Source organism: Oryzias latipes, chromosome 3 (assembly GCF_002234675.1).
Source record: "Oryzias latipes chromosome 3, ASM223467v1".
In the NCBI taxonomy this organism is placed as follows: Eukaryota; Metazoa; Chordata; class Actinopteri; order Beloniformes; family Adrianichthyidae; genus Oryzias; species Oryzias latipes.
In genome coordinates this window covers 21808542-21825443 of record NC_019861.2, presented here as the reverse complement: position 1 = coordinate 21825443, position 16902 = coordinate 21808542, and the positions used below count along the sequence as shown (strand labels likewise).

General features: G+C 38.2%; 2 protein-coding genes across 2 annotated transcripts; both read right to left on the bottom strand.

Annotated features, from left to right (window-relative positions):
• Positions 1–222: 222 nt before the first annotated feature.
• On the bottom strand, positions 223–8803 carry slc38a7 (solute carrier family 38 member 7). Its single transcript, XM_004067201.4, has 12 exons — positions 8689–8803; positions 7700–7963; positions 7341–7394; positions 6682–6826; positions 6161–6305; positions 5944–6042; positions 5763–5820; positions 5546–5660; positions 5084–5231; positions 3838–4037; positions 3707–3758; positions 223–1959 (listed from the first exon to the last, which is right to left on the bottom strand). Exons 2-12 carry the CDS (start codon positions 7949–7951, stop codon positions 1857–1859), a joined length of 1371 nt encoding a protein of 456 aa, XP_004067249.1. The 5' UTR covers positions 7952–7963; positions 8689–8803; the 3' UTR covers positions 223–1856.
• An 881-nt stretch (positions 8804–9684) lies between these two features.
• On the bottom strand, positions 9685–16656 carry got2 (glutamic-oxaloacetic transaminase 2). The gene is made up of 10 exons (XM_004067200.4): positions 16490–16656; positions 13827–13983; positions 13203–13331; positions 13055–13114; positions 12784–12945; positions 11868–11972; positions 11622–11772; positions 11146–11311; positions 10868–11018; positions 9685–10710 (listed from the first exon to the last, which is right to left on the bottom strand). The coding sequence occupies exons 1-10, from the start codon at positions 16570–16572 to the stop codon at positions 10588–10590; spliced, it is 1287 nt and encodes a 428-aa protein (XP_004067248.1). The 5' UTR covers positions 16573–16656; the 3' UTR covers positions 9685–10587.
• Positions 16657–16902: the final 246 nt, after the last annotated feature.

The window sequence follows — 16902 nt, the reverse complement described above, 5'->3', positions numbered from 1 at the left end:
GGTGATGGTGTGTGAATCTGCTCCATGCAAAATTTTTTAGAAGTAGATATTTAAAAAAAAAAAAAAAAAAAAAAAAGACATACTCCACACCCCAACATATGGGCTTTTCTGCACAGGCATTTTTTTCTTTAGTTTGTTTTGTTTACATTTGAATATTAAAAAAATCCATCCAGAACAGCAACCACAAATAAACTTAATTAAAATAAGTCCACTTCAGCTCCGTCCATCATTGCACATATCCTACTTTGTTTATGGACATGCATTTTCATCAGTTTAATGTACAGAACTCAAAACCATATGACACAATGTGACTTGACGAGAGCAAAAGCATCGAAATCTGATGATGGGTGAGTCTTTGATTTTCCCTGATCTTTCCAGCCAACCAAAAGAGGGAAAATGTTGATTGGAATATGGCGGTGTGCAATATTTAGATTCAAAAAGTGAAGTGCTCTTGCCACAAAATAGTTTAGCACCACAACACTGAAATTTTCAGATAAATACTGCCTGAAGCTTTAACACAGGGCTGACCAACCCTGGTCCTTGAGATCTACCACCCTGTCCATTTTCTAACTGTCCTTACCTGGATCAGATGTGTTCGAATTAGAAAGAGGAAACACTTAAGGTATAAAGTCAACAGGAAGTAGTGTAGAGAGAACGACAACACACCCAGAGAGGCAGACTTTAAGGAAAAAAGTTGGCCAGCCCTGCTGTAATGCTTTCTTTCCCTTTGAAAAAAACAAATCAAGTCTATCAGCGTGAAGAAAAAAAATCTGAACTCAAAAACTTTAGACATTGAAGTCCAGATTCTCCATTAGAGTTGCTACAAAATGCCTATATAGGACTATCGGTATCATTTTTGCACAGATAAATGTGCTGCTAGTCTGCCAGTTCTTAGGTTTCCTTTTGCAGCTTCACTAATTACAAATTAGGAAATAAAATGATTTATATTTACAACCATCTATGTACAGCAATCAGCAGAGACTTGGCATGATGAGAATTTAACTTAAAGCTTAAACTTTGGTTTCAAAAGTATATTATTTTTGTCATGAAGCTGATGTCAAAAGTGTAATTTGTTCATTTGACTAACTATTGATTCCACATTCTCTAACCAGAAAGCTAACACTTGTATTAGGGACTGGTTCTCGTTATAAAAGCATGCAGGTTGTCCACTTAGTCTAAACAGTCCTACCAGCTAGTTAGGCTGTGAGCTTCAATAAACAGCTCTGCATTTTTAGTGCAAGTCAAAGTCAAACATAATTAAGTATCTTTCCAAAAGGAAAAATAAAACAACTTAAAGTCCACAGTTGAAAACAATTGAGGTATTCTGCCCTAAACTTACTTTAACTAGTTATGTAACTTGTTAAATATTTAAAACATGCTGTCTTGTCATGTTCAACATAATGCTTAAACCTGTTTTGCGGTGAAAAAGACAAAGTTTCGGTATGAGATGATTGTGGATCAGAACACACATCTGCTTTCTATAAGCAACATTAACATGCAAGTGAAAAGTCATAAATTGGTACAATTTCATCCGTAAAATCAATTTGATTGTAAGACCTTTCTACGCAGAGTCCTTCATTTCCTATGAACAGTAATAAATCATCAATAAAGTGTCAACAGATGAAAAGGGCGGTCCGTCTCCCTCTGGAATGACAGAGTGAAGTCTGGATTTTTGTGGTCACTCTTTGCTGCAGCCAAATGTTGCAGATCTTGGCAGTTTGTGTTGGAACAGATGATGATGATCAGGATCTTTGAACATGAGTTGCTTCATCTCATTCAGCTGTTCATGGTACCAGCAGAGGTCCGAGCTGTCCCATCTTGGAGGAACACTCTGGTTCTGAAAACAACCAGCCCCTCTAGTTGACGACATCTTGATAGATGGAGTTTGAGGTTGTGAGGCCAAAGATGAACGCACCAAGGGTAACCATGGCAACACCAAAGCCTACCAAAGCATGCCAGCTGTGAAGAAGGTAGCCAAAAAAATATTAGTATCAAAGAAAATAAAGTTTGATAAAACAATTTTATTTTTAGTTGTGTTTTTAATGATGTTTCTATTAAAAATAAGTACCATGTTTATTTTACCACGTTGTCTATATATTGAACCATCTTTTAGAGAAATAAAAAGTCTAACTGTATGTAGAATAGCCAAAAATATTAACTTTACAAATATATTTTTAATCCATATAACATTTCCTAGTGCTGAAAAATATACCATTTACAATTTTGGGCTTCTATCACCGCAGCTTTTCAAAATAAAAGCTTTTTAAAGAGGGAGCCTTTATCGTTGTTATGCAACTGCTGCTTAATATCAGAAAAAAGTTGATGTTTTATTAGGGACCTAAAATGCAAATTTGGTGTTATTTATTAACTTAAAGTTTTTCTCAGTCGCTTTAGTACAATTCTCAGATCAGAAAGAAATTCCCCAAACTATTTGTTCAGTCTTCACATCATGATGTCACTTGTGCACATCATATAAGCAGTTTCTCACTTCTTTGAACAAGTTGCAATTGCTTTGGTACATCCATGCAAATGATTATGTACAATTCTCTGCTCTTTGCTACATTATCAATTGTTTATGTCATGTTGATCAAAATGTATTATATAGTTCACTGTGCAATAGTCTTACTCCTCAAAACTCCTAGTCATTATTTCATCGTATAAGTAATTAACTGCAAAATGGTTGACCAAGTTGTCATAATGTGACAAACATATTTCGCTGCATTTCAAGAGAGGATATTCGCTGTGATGAGGATGAGAATTTGTGGCCTAACATACAGGAACAACAAGAGGTGTAGGAAGACCACACCACTTCCTACTGCACTGCCTGTACTGTCGTACAGAGTATTTTCCTATCTTTTTTTTCCCTTTGTGATACTGTTTGCAGTGGGTTTTTTCTATGTTGGTATGACATGGTCTGTCAACAAATTACAATATGAACAATAAAAGTGTAAATGTGAATCTTGTCCAGTCTCTTGCAATCAAACAGAAAAGGTGTAACTTACATTTTACAATAATTGTCATCAAAACTTTAGCCATAGTTTACATCAGAACCTCCCTTAAAAGTACACAGTTATATTGACAACATGACTAAGTAATTTGACTGTCTTGTTCGTAGACAATGACACAAGGACTTGACATTCTGATGGCACTGAGATGTTCAATGACATAAAGACTTAGTTTTGAGAGATGAACTAAAGATTTTGAGCAAGTTACAGGCTTTTGCAAGAAATCCATAGTGTTTTGCTGTTTGTACAAATTGTTTGGAGAAATGCACACACGTATTTGCAAAGTTCAATACTGATCTGAGAATTGTACTAAAGTGACTGAGAAAAACTGTAAACAGAAATGCAGGCAACTCATGATTTATTAGCCCAGTTTACATGGGAATAAAAACATCCAATGTTTATAAAAAAACAAAATTGTAGCAAAAGATTACAAAACATGGTTTGAGTATGCCGTTTTTCCAAGTAGTACCAATATAAAAAGTTGACTTAATGTGTCAAAGGCACTTGTAATCTAAGCTTTGGCCTTTTTCAGCCAAATACGTCTAATTTGGACTTTATAAAAGCCTACAGACACTGTGGAAATCTCACTTAATGTCTCAAGACACAGTAACAGAGCTTTACATGCAGTTCATCTAATGCAAGCTTCAATCACACTTAAAGAAATATTCCACAAAAGCAGAAAAAAAAATAGAGCATCTCACCTCAAAGATCGGCTCTCTGTCTCTGACATTTTTGCTTGCATCAAACACAAACCTGTTAGTAAAAGAGCAGACAAACATTGCAGTGTGTCATGGATAGGGACAGTGTATTTAGAAGAGAGCACAGGACGCACCTGGAAACACAAAGATGAAACAGGCCGCCAGCCCTCCTATAAGTGAGATGACACGGCCGATGTCTGGGATGAAGAGGGCGAGGACCAGGGTGACAACAAACCACACCAGTGTCTGCAGGATCCTCCTCCTCTGCTCGCGGCGCACGCATACCTCCACCTGTTCACCTTGAAAACGCAGCCAAAGTCCTTCTACGACTGCCCTGCAGGGACACCCCATTACAGCAGACTGCAGTGAGGAAATGCTCCACAAATTTGGCATTATGAAAGATGAGAAGTTTATTGAATAAAAATTATGTTAGCCATACTCAGTGTATCAGCTGAAAAGGATAATCAATAACATTAATTCAATTCAATTTTCTGTATATAGCCCAAAATCACAGCAACAGTCGTTTCAATGGGCTTCATACCGGTAATTGTAAAGTACACATAAAATCAAAAGGATTGTGAATACATAAAATTCATTAAGGAAATTCTAAACTGAACCAACTAGACAGACTAAACTAAATTAATGAACAAGTGAAAGAAAGGACTCCTTTAAATATTCACACAGCTTAGTGGAAATTTTGCATCGACTTACAAAGTAGACAATGGCAGAGTAAAACTGATTAAATGATTCATCAACTGATTGATTGACAGCTCTGCTTTGTTTCAGCTTCAGTTTTTTTTTTGTTGATCAAGACTGCATTTATATGACCTTCTTAACACAAAAAGGAACCACTTTTATTTTTTTGTATTAAAATGATCAAATGAATCTTTGTTGTCTGAACCATCAGAGAGTCTTTCAACCTCTTTCTAATCATAGCAGACTGCTGTTGATACCCTTGATGTTTTCACAAACGTCCAGTGCTATTGTCTCAAAGCAAAAGTAAAGTTGTAATTGAAAAAAGATCATTTATCTTTGAGCTATTTGTAGAAAAATAATGAGAGTATAATGGGGTAGTTAAAAAAACTATAAATTAAAGACCCACTCCAATGAAAATGGAGTTTTTTTATGTTTTTGTAACTTTTTTATGATAAAGGCAAATAATATTAAAATTGCATTTCTGAGTATTTCTTTCTTCAAATCGTTGTGAATCAGGAGCAGATGAAAAAATGCAGCTTGAAAAAGCTTGTGGTTTTTACATACAAACTATCAGTTGTTATGTATGAAGGTTTATCTCAGAGGGTGGTGTCCAATATTTCTCTTTATTAAAATGTTCTATTTTGACAGAAACTAGAAGGAAAGAGAAGTTGTTGTTTTTTTTACCTGCCACAGAAGTGTAAAATGGGGTAGGAGGTGATCACACAGATGACGATGAATGCTCTTGCAAAAGCCACGGCGATGTCATCTGAAGGGTACGACATCAGCACATCCTGATTCACGCTGGAGCCAAAGGTCAAGTAGCCACAAACGCCTGCCACACAAAAGTCTTCATTCAACAAAGTATTTTTAACAAGATTACAACATAAGCATCTTTTTTTTTTTCAAACTTGCTTTTTTCTATATAAAAATTGTTTTCTAAGGATGTACGCTGCTGTCCATCATGTTTTGCACCCTTTTCAATTTTCTTTAGATGAATGTGCTTTGGATGATTGAATGCCGTCTGCAGCACCGAGGAGACTTTCTTTATCAGCTTGTTTATTTTTGAGTGACTGGCTGGGATGCAGCTCTACTCAAAAGATATGCCGCATCCTATTGAGTGTGCATTGCTAATACACGATGACATACCTGTTCCTGTGTAAACAAAAAGGCAAATGATCATGCTGAGGGTCACGACAAATCCCCAGGGTTTAATCTCCTTCTTTCTCATGCTGTTGAACACTGGCACACAGCTGACGTGACACTGCAGGGGGGATGAGAGGAGAACACTTCAGCAAAAACTAAAAAATAAAAACCTCCCGGACACATCATGTTAGAACGTCAATCACAACAAATGAGGAAATACCTGGAAACCGAAGCATATTGTGGGCATTGCATTAAAAACTGCCGTCCAGGAAGCAGAACTGTCACAAAAACAAAAAGAGCAATTTATTCCAAAGAAGCCGGGATGAAAATATGAAGATGACTTCAGCCAAATTATCTGTAAAAACGTTTTTTAAAAAGAAGTGTCATAAAAATGGATTTACCTGGTGGGAATATAAGCTGGAGTCACCTTTTTGTCTGGCCAGATGTACCTCAAAATGACCACAATTGTGACGTACCAGGTTCCAATTACACTCAAGGTACTACAGAAGAAAACACGAGATGATCCTCATGCAGAATGACCAAACCCAACCTTCTCTAAAAAGATTTAATTCTCCATGTAAGGAGAAGCTTCAAATAACTGTAAAAGGTTAGGATTACCTTGCATACTTCTGAAAGCCGATCTCTTTGGGGATGGAGAGAGGAAGAATGACCAGGATCGCAGTAATGACGGTGGTAAACTTGCGGTCAGTATACCAGTGGTTACTGACTTTTCCATCTATTTTATCCTCTACAGCAGCAATCACTGCAGCAACAATCAATGATTACAGAAAGTTTTCACGTAGAAATTGTAGATGTGAAAATAACTGTGCAGGAAATAAAATGTAAACATCTGAACAAACAGCAGATATGAAGCGTTTCCACTGAGTCAGCTCCTCAGCTCAAGGATATGTGAAGGTTTGTCACATGAGAGACGCACTCACCGAGCAAAAAAGCTGACTGGATTAAACCAAGATACTCTTTGCCCTCGTCAATCCCTGCACTAGCTTTACTTTATACCACCACTAAACTAAATAGAGAAAAACCAAACCTAACCACCACTGTTGAAAACAGCACAGTGCTTCACAATTTAAGATTACTTGGAGGTGAGTGGAGGATTGCCCACTCCTGAATGCACTTACAGCGATCCAGCTGGTCCCCGATGACAATGAAGAAAGCGATGCAGGTACCAAAAGTGTAGATAGCGATGGCTACCTCACATAAGACTCCGGTGACTTTTCCACACGTGGCTCGGACAACCTCTTGGTAGGTGGCTTCATTACTGACCTGGAAAAAAAACAGATAAATACAAATATAAAACATGCATGAGCACTTTTGGTAAAGTGTTTCTCCCCAGGTATTCACACATAAATTTGACTTTATATCCATTTCCTTTTTTTATAGTTTCTAACCAGCCAAACAGACTAAGCTCAATGTAACAGACCTGCTCCACCATAAGATTAGTCCTTGAAAGAAGCTATTCTAAGAACTTTTCTAAAAATCTATTAACACACTATAACTTTTTCAAATGTACACATTTAGGAAAATAGATAAATGCTGCTGATTTGACACTTTATCACTACGCATATTTAGCACATGAGCTTATGTCTGAGCTATTAAGGAAGTGAAAGTCCAGCTTTTCGCTGAAGCTTCAAGAAGAACCTCACAATTTGCAAAAGCATTCTGTTTTCAATACGTTTTCTTAAAATGACCAAGAATTGGAGAAAAACAATAAGACCAAAAGCTGCACACGATGTCAGGTGGAACAAAACACAACATGAATGTAAAATAAAGCACATACGAGGGAGCAGTAGCCCAGGATGACAAGCCCACTGATGATGAAGATCAGCATAAACTGTAAAGCAGAAGCAGGAAACAAAGGGTTAACATAATGCAGAAAATGAATGCAATTTGTCACCTTTGAATATAAAGAACAGAGGCCTTTTAAATTGCTTTACGATCCAAAGCTATAAGGCATTTAGATTTTTTGTTTGTCTCCGTTTGTCTTCTCCAGAGGCTAGAAAATCCACTCAAGTACATCTGATTAGATCCAAAATCAACAAATCTGAAGCTGTTTGTTTAGCTTTTAGCACAACATGTGATTGTGAGGGAGACCGGGGGAGAAAACACTTATCAAGGATAGTACACCATTCTCCTTACCATCTGAAGCACCACTCCTGCAGTGACTCCTCCCGCCATGTTGAAAGCAGCTGGAAAATTGAGTAGACCTGCGCCCAGAGCTGCATTCACAACAATGAACACGGCTCCCAGGGTTGAAACGCCCCTGCTCCTCTCAGCCATCTCCGGGTGCTGGACAGAGTCCACACTGGGGCTCTGCAGGAGCCATGCCCTTTCTCCAGCATCATTGCTGCCGGTACCACCCCAGTCTTCCACATCAGTGTTAATCGCCATCAGAAAGTTAGCCTTCAGAGTCAAACATAGACAGAATTTGTTACTGTCAACATTCATCATGAAAAAGATGTATTATTTATCAATGAGCAACAAAAACCATAACAGCAGCACACCAGTGTTAACCTTTAATTTTTCTGACTTTTTTTTTTATAAATAAGACAACGTGTTCTGTTATTAATACCCAAAAGTACTCCTAAACACATTTTATTTAAACATTTTCAGTACAAACCAATAGATTCTTATGCAAACCTACTGAAATAAAAGTCTTAATCAAAAGCAGGCTGGCTTGTGCAGTCTACAAACACAAAATATGCGCTACAATCACTTATGTACTGTACTTCTAAACAGGAGGAAACCTTAACTCATTGAATTCATGCTTTTGTTTTGAAAGTCCATTTATTTATGTTCAAATTAAAATGACTATTTTTTCTTCCTTCATTAGGAGGACATTGCCCTTGTATGACATGTACTAACGTCGAATCTGAAAGCAAAATTACTAAAGGAAAAAAAAAAAGATTTAAAAAAAGAAAGCCCCACCAATAACCGTGAATGAAATCCCGGTTTCTGTTTTAAAAAATGAGCTAACAATTTAATTACACTGGGAATCAATGGCCAAGGCAGCTTTGTTCTTTGTCTTTGTTTCGTAAAAGCTAATTAACAAAAGCTGCAAGCAAATGACAAAACCAACACAAACAACTGTTTTTAGCGTCACGTTTGAATCAGTCTTTAACACTTACATTCGGTTTGGTCCCGTCGTGATTTCCTTATGTTTAGCAATGGTCACAGACTGTAGTGTTTTGGCCGCTCGTAGAAGCGGAGGAGCACGTGACAGTCATGTGACCGGAAATTCACCTTCTGTTGAATTGTGGGAGTTGTAGCTAAATGTGTCAAACCATTTCAACTTTACGGACTTTATGTAGTTTATTACACATTTCCCTAGTCATTTAATTTATGTTTTTCACGTTTTTATTTTATAAATATTAAACAAAAAAATTTGTTTTATCGTATCAATATTAAGATAAGTGTCAGATAAACTATCACAAAGTTAAAAATAATGAAAACTAGGGGTGTAAAAAATAAGCGCTAAATGGATTAATCAATTTCTATACCTACGATCCAACCAGATCAATCTGTCTGAGACAAGTTGTTATTCGAATCCAACTGGATCGACCTAAACCCTTAAAATTGTTTCTAAATTAGATCAATGATCGGTATTGGACAGTACCATTTGAATTGAGACATGGGTTCATGTTACTATAACGTAAAAACGATCAAGCAAAAAATCGATCAGGCCATCATTACAGTCCAATGTGTGGAAACACAGAATTTTGTAAAGACGTGATGATGTGGTAGAAGGTTTTTTATGTTTCATTTGGATTATTTCTAGGTAGAAAAAAACAGTGGGCTGAACTTTATGAATCTAAAATGTGAATGGATTTACCATGAATTCTTGTTTGTTGGTACATATTTACACTTAAAATACAAGGAATCTGGAAAACATCACCTGTAATGTTCAGTACCTGAGTCACACTGATATTTTGGCTAAAGATGTCCTGGATCGATTTCAGGTCAGTGAATTCGATTGTTCAAAATGATCCAAAATTGACTGTGAATCAGATCGGCAACAACAAAATATGTGAATCGAATCATTAAAACAAATCGCTTCATACCTAACAAAAACAGGTTTTAAAGCTGCAAAAACACATAATTAAAATAATCAGCACACACTTAAATACTCATTCCATTACAGTTTATTGTTCTTTTTCGGGTTTATGACAAATGACCATTTATAAGCAGACAATGGAGGTGAACTTCAGCAATAGGTTAATATTTTGTTTAAATCCCACTGTTAACCCCCCAAAAAGGGAACTCCAATCATCAATATTACAGGTTTGAGCTTTCACTGTCAACATGTGAAAAGGTGGCAATATATGCCAACTTTGATAAAAAAAAAAAATATATCCACACAGAATTTGAATCTATTCTTTACACTTAACTCTTTCCTGTTTGAATGGGGAGCTTAAACAGATAGACAGAAAAAAAGGAACATGCGAGGTTTTCCTTACATGGAGCCAGAAACTACCGAAGGGCTGATGAAATTAAAGCAAACTGATAACCTGATGAATGCCTGTTTAGACAGCCAAGCCCAGTGACAAGATCAAATAGTGCCATAAAACATAAAGTGCTGCACCACCACCATTTCAACAAAAAAAGAAGAAAAAAGAATCCTACAGGATTTGACAGAGTAACAGGCATTTTTCCTGACACATAAAGCCAGCAAGCCTTTGCCCAGTGATTTTATTTCTGGGTGTTACATGATGACAGGGCTCACAGCAGAGAAGGTAACAATCAGAAAAACCAAATGGTACGACAATTAATCCCAATTAATAAATAAATGTGACATCTACTCCAGAAAGAAATATGTCATTGCTAAGCAGGGGAGAATGTTGACAGGAAAGTTCTGAACAGGTAATTGGAAAAACAGCAACCGTTCCACGATGAAATCATGAAATCCATACGAGAATGTATTACTAAACAATGAGCTCTTCTCTAAAGGTGGGCTGGAGAAGTGATGCATAAAAGCTCCTCTTCAACTCTGCAGCTTTGATTCTGTCGCTCTCCAAACAGAAAACAGTCTACTTGGTGACTGCGTGGATTGCCTCTGCGAGGTATCCCACATTCCCAGAGGTCACGCCTGCCATGGAAATTCTACCGTCCTTGGTCATGTACACAGAAAACTCCTTAGTCAGCCTCTCAACCTGCAAGCACAGAACAACATGCATCAAGTCAAATTTTTAAAACACCCACTTCCTTTAGGTTTTCTACAAAAACCGGCAACATTGTTTTACTATTTCATCTTGGTGAGACAAGGAAACCTATAAGTGTACTGTAATTTGACCCAAAATGTTAAAGTACCTGCTCAGGCTTTAGGCCTGTGAAGCAGAACATCCCAATCTGGTCGATGACGTGCTGCCAATTGTGAGAAGATCCGTGTTTTTTCAAACCTTCCACCAGCTGCTCCCTCATTGTAATGATGCGTTTGGCCATAGAATCCACCTCCTTCAGCCTACAGTCCACACAAAACAAAGAATGCTGTTAAAAGAAAAAGCTGGAAAATTATTCATTTGAAGTTTATGAGGGATCAACTTTTTTGAAGAAGAAGAAGAAGAAGTGACTGCATTTTATGTTTGTACCAGACTGAGTAAAGTTCTGGAGTGTTCAAAATCGTGGAAGCGATTCTGGCCCCATTCACTGGTGGGTTGGAGTAAATGGGTCTGATGAGAATCTTGATTTGGGACTCCACCCTCTTTGCTTCTTCTGCGTCGCTGCAGACTACAGTGAAGCCTCCCACGCGCTCACCTGTGGGTGCACGTCAGAACATTGAGCCAGATTACTCAATGAGAGTCAAACACTTTGCAAAGATTAAAAAATTAACAGCACAACTTCAGCTACAAGAGTAGCTGCTGCATAAGGATCCACAATGGTGCTACTAACTAGTTTTGGATTGACATGTAGATTTTTTTTCAATGATTTTTTTTTTTAAAAGTCATATGCATATTTGCCCACTAGATGGCAGCAAAACATGATAGCATTTTTCTTTAGTGCTACAACCCCATAGTGATCCTTCAAATCTCAATGGTCTTAAAGGTCTTAATCTTAGTGGACTGACCATAGAGTCCCATGTTCTTGGCAAAGGACTGTGACAGGACGATGTTGTGTCCCTGTTCGATGAAGTACCGCACAGCCCAGGCGTCGCGATCAATGTCGCCACTTGCAAAGCCCTGGTAGGCCATGTCGAAGAATGGCAGCAGGTTTCTCTTCTGCAAGAGTCACATCACAACAGGGACATACAGTGAAAACAACTTGTTGACACAAAAAAAAACCACCTTTAACACAATATACCACAATTAGGTACCTTCACAACTTGCGCAATCTCCTTCCACTGCTCAGGCCTGGGGTCCACGCCGGTGGGGTTATGGGCGCATGCGTGCAACAGAATCACACTCTTCTCTGGGATTTTCTATCACATAAAAGGTTAAAGTTTGTCAACCTAAACAGTAAAATACTAGAGACTCGTGATTAAACTTGTTACTGAACATTTTATCTTAAAATGTTTTTATAAGAACTTGTTAAACACTGATCCCTCGTTTATTGTGGCGGTTACGTTCAAAAAAATAACCGGCAATATGTAACATCTGCAAAGTTGAATTAGAGATGTTTTAAAGCTGTAAAATAAAAAACCTCACTACACAGTATACACTTCTCAGAAAAACATGAACATTTTTACACTTTTTTTTCGTTGTTTAAACTCTTAAAGTTCAAACCTTCATAGAAAAATAAGTCTAATATTAAAGAATATTATGAGGCAACGCTGTACACACAATGGCAGATTGTGTTAAAGTAGAGGCAACACCGTGATGAAAACTAGAATCAAAATGATTCTGACTAATGTCGTGCTAAAGAGGGGAAAAAAAAGGCATAGTAATTTTTCCTAGGGGACTTAATTCTTAAACCCAATCTTCATTTTCATGAGAATCTGAATCCAGTGCATTTTTTGAAGAGGTATTCAAGACGTTTCTTTGCATCTTGTCAAAAACTGTAATACTGCAGTAAAATCTTTGATTTCTGTTGATATCTTACATCCTGCCCCTAAACTGTTCAAAACAAATCTAGAACCAAGTTGTCAGACTGATCACAAGACCATAAGGAGGGGGGAGGTTAAAAGGGGCTTTATATATCTATATAGATATAGATAGATATATTTTTTTAAAAACCATTACGATGATAATGATCTCTAATGCAATCTATCTGGACCCAATCAGTTGCCTTACAGAAATATCCCCAAGAGCTCCGTTGAAGTCAAAGCCACAGGTGGAAGGGTCATAGTAGCGGTATGCTTTGAGTTGCATGCCAGCATCTCTGAAGATGGGTGTATGGTTTCCCCAGGATGGCTTTGGCAGATACACGTCATGTGGACCTGCGTGGAATCTAGCCTGAAAATAAGAAGGATAAAAAAAAATGATGACAAAAGCAGCAAACCCTGAAAGCAGTAAATGTACGTCAGTTTATTTTGTCTGGGGTGGTGGTGCTGTTGAAACTCACCAAAAAGTTGCCTCCTATGCGCAAAGATCCTGTGCCTGAGATGGTTTGAACAGTGATGCTCTGTTGGGGCACGCATATGGAAGCACTTATGAGGATACAAAATATTTGATTTATTCTCAAGTTGGATCAACAGACTTCTCCAACTTACCCTGCCGCTTTTTAAAACCTCACTGTCTGCTCCAAGAGCCAGCTGGGCACAGGCTTTGGTGAATTCACCCAGACCCCCAATGGCAAGGTACTCCTTATCCAGCTGTTTGGCTGCAATCAAAGATTCGGCCTTCGAAGAAAATGAAATCCCTTACAGTTGGTCTTAAAAAAGGAAAAAAAAAAAAACACTTGACATTTAATTTTACTATTTAAAACTCTTGAAATGCCAAAACTGACCTCTTTATTTAGATCATTTCTGCTGACATCTACACATTGTAAAAATAACTATAAGAACTTTAAGTGTTTCTCAATTTATCCCACAAAGCTGTTATGGTTACGTACAGAACACTTTATCAGGAACAACAATGAGTTCAATGTCGTGAACCAGAAGACTTGACCTGCCCAGGCCAGGAGGCCTTTCTATTGGCTCACAACTACCAATCAGAAGCTTGCCTGAGCTCCAACCTCTCTACAGTTAAAACCCAATGAAACTGTAAACCTCCCCACTCGATTACAGACTGTTTAGCAATCCACAGTAAAGCAGGGGTGGAAAAAGTGCCACGGGCGGTAAAAGAGACAAAACATGTCAAAGGGGCAAAGTCGTTGGTTGCATTGACTGTTGTACCTTGCGAACACAGCTGAGCACAAAGGGCTTTCCCTGGTCATCCCTGTAGGCTCCTACTCCAAGGTTCATCTTCTTCGGGTTGGTGTCCCTCTTGAAGGCTTCTGTCACCCCGAGAATGGGATCAGGGGGCCCCATCTGCACTCCACCCCACCATGAGCTACAATTTAAAAAAAATGATGATGGTATGAGAACACTGAAATCATCCGCACGTACATTGTGATAGGCAGCAGTCTTACTCGTGCATGAAAACATTCCTGAACCTTTGTGTGGTTAAACTACCACCACCCTGCTTCTGTTAGCAGCTGTAGATTTCATTTTCAAATCTAGCCCCCTCACTTCATGTGACCCAATGACACTGCTGAGTGGGACCAGCAAACATAATCCAATCTGGAGTCTCAAAGTCCAAAAACAAGATCAGCCGCAAACCTGAGCTTAACAAGAACAACCTTGTTAAAATCCCCTCCACATCGACTCCTTTACTCCTGCCATGAAGACAATCAGCAGGAAACTGTGTTGCTGCGGCGATTGCTGGGAAGATTAGATTAGGACCACTGGCCTTTGAGAGCAAGGTAGTTCTGAGGTGATTCTAAAGTTCCAACTAAAGTGCTGCTGATGATCTTTGGAGTTCTAAAAGGTTGAAGAGCTGCGGTCGGAGAGGAAGGTGGAAGCAGGTCCATCTTTGAGGAAGCATTTCGTCCATTTGATGTTTTATTGTAGTTTTTTTTGTTTTGTTTTATTAGTTAATAACTTGACAAAAGAAAATGCACGTCAAATCTTAATACATCAAATGTTAGAATGTCATGAAGTCAGACCTGTTGACCCCCACCTGGGAATCTGCAGATAAATATGCACATGATGGTGCTGCTAAGGTCACATCAAGCCTTTTCACTGCAACTTGGGTGAGCAGTTTCTCTCTGAGATTCTAAATACTGGTGACTGCCAAGATCCAGTTTACACAAACTAAAAAAAATTAGGCCCACAGAGGCTGGGTAAAGTAAAACGGGTCAGAATTACAAACGTTTGTGCAAATAAAGGCTGTTTTACACTCAGCTGTGCTCTTGCCCAACATGTCATTGTCTCAGGTTTCCACTACTTTGTTAACCACCAAACTTTGCAGCTAAATTTAGGGCAGGCCTTTTGCAAAGGGCAAGACGCTGCAATCTGCTACTTTACATGACTTGCATTTAATCAAACTACAACATAATTTGTAGCTGCAGGTAAGTTTGATGCAAAGATATTTGTTTTTACAATAAATGTAAAAAAAAAAAAAAAAGAAATCCAGAAAAAATTAAGGAAACGTGAAGGTCATAAAATTCATTTTATGAATTGTAAGACCATTCTCACAAAAACACACTTGCATGAAAAGAAAAATCTCACAGCAAACATAATGAATGCAGCCCATTTGGGGGATTCCTGCAAAGACAGACAAATAAATAGTTTTCTACAATACTTAAACCTTTACTAATCCAATTAAAATCACACCGAAAAGATGACTGGAGGGCCTCACAGCTTCTGAGTGACGCAGTTTGTCTGCACACAGAACCTTTGAACGGCTTAACTTTACAGTTAACTGGTAGCTCAGTGTGAACAAACATATATAACGTGGAACATGTCTCTTCTCATGTTATACCATAACATATTAAGTTTAGTTGTTGGATCTGAAGTTGAGCTACAATCTTGTAGCTCAACAACTCTAAACATCTAAACTCAAAAACACGTAAGAACAAGAACTTAAAGAATACAGAAGAGTAAACTTGACGTTTTAATACAGACATCTAATGTTTCCGGTCGGAATAAATTAGACGTGCCAGATATGAACCATTTTCATACTGAAAACAGGAGCAGCGTGGGACCTGGAAGGGTTTGCCCTCCAAACACGCCCTCAAAGGACACATCGGTGTCTCAGTTTGGCCGCTTGAAACCAGCCAATCATATATAAGGGATGAATTCGATACCCAATCATATGCCATACGAAGAACAAGATAACCAATCAGATCGCTCGACTTCGTTAACTACGGTAAGCCGCACGGCTCAAACGACACACAGCAGCGTAATTGTATATGGGTTGAAACTAAACATGTAGCCTTCATTTAAACTAAGCCGGAAAGCTAGAGGTCTAAGGAAGTGTGTTAGCGTTTTAAGTAATAAACAACTTGTTGTAGATATAACAGTTGGACCTGAAAAATAAATTTCACCCACTTCCAGGTAAAACAGGTTCTAAAGTTTGTGCTAACGCGAAACCAGTAAATCATAAGTGTCGCTAAATAATGCAAACTTGACCTCAGGTTTCAGACCATAGAACTTTAAAAAAAACTATTACAACAATATATGATATTGTTATTAAATAAAAATAAAATAAAACAAAAAATATATACACTATTTAGCGGGGATATGTGGTTATTAATGTTAACGTGGCCTGCTGCATCCATTCGACCCCTATACTTAGTATCTGTTAGCTAGCTAACCATCATGGAGTATATAATGCGGACGGAGCAACACGAACCCCAAAATAAAAAGTACGATTTAAATTATCGCTTTATTTTAAAATAGAGATTCGCCGTATGTTTAAATTGGTAAAGTGACAGACAAAATGCTGCTGCTAGCTCAATGATCATGTATTTGAAAGTTAACGGACACCCGTGAGGATGCTTAGAGCAATTTACCTATTGCGAGTAGACAACACTCCCAGAGATGGAGAAATATTCCCCAGGCAGAAGATAACCTTGTTAGACTTCAGCAGAGCCATGATTGCAGTGCCTAGGAGTTGGAGCCTCACAGGATATGGACGAACGTGAAGGGCAGACGCGGCCACAATGCTGTGCGGTGGTACGTGCTGACGTCAGAGGGGCGTCGCTGTCGCCACCACGCTGCCAGAAGCTATAAACGTCGTGCCAAGACAAATACACTACAGCAGTGTTTTTCAACCTTTTCTGAGCCACGGCACACTTTAACCTTAAAAAAAATCCCGCGGCACACCAGCATCCAAAAATTAAAAAAAAAGGAGAAACACATAGTCTGTATTGATCTACAGCCCCTGCACAATCTCACATGCATTTTTGAGATAATTGTTACAGAA

Bases quoted from the DNA above. Each gene is read 5' to 3' on its own strand.
- slc38a7 (XM_004067201.4), bottom strand. From the start codon at position 7,951: ATGGCGATTAACACTGATGTGGAAGACTGGGGTGGTACCGGCAGCAAT. The intron at 5,821-5,943 runs GTAAATCCATTT...TTTTTGTGACAG, and splicing joins CCAGCTTATATTCCCACCAG to TTCTGCTTCCTGGACGGCAG. The intron at 3,759-3,837 runs GTGCGTCCTGTG...TTTTACTAACAG, and splicing joins TTTCATCTTTGTGTTTCCAG to GTTTGTGTTTGATGCAAGCA.
- got2 (XM_004067200.4), bottom strand. From the start codon at position 16,572: ATGGCTCTGCTGAAGTCTAACAAGGTTATCTTCTGCCTGGGGAATATT. The intron at 11,973-12,783 runs GTAAGGCAACTG...TTTATGTGATAG, and splicing joins GAGCTCTTGGGGATATTTCT to AAAATCCCAGAGAAGAGTGT. The intron at 10,711-10,867 runs GTACTTTAACAT...CTGTGCTTGCAG, and splicing joins CAGGCCTAAAGCCTGAGCAG to GTTGAGAGGCTGACTAAGGA.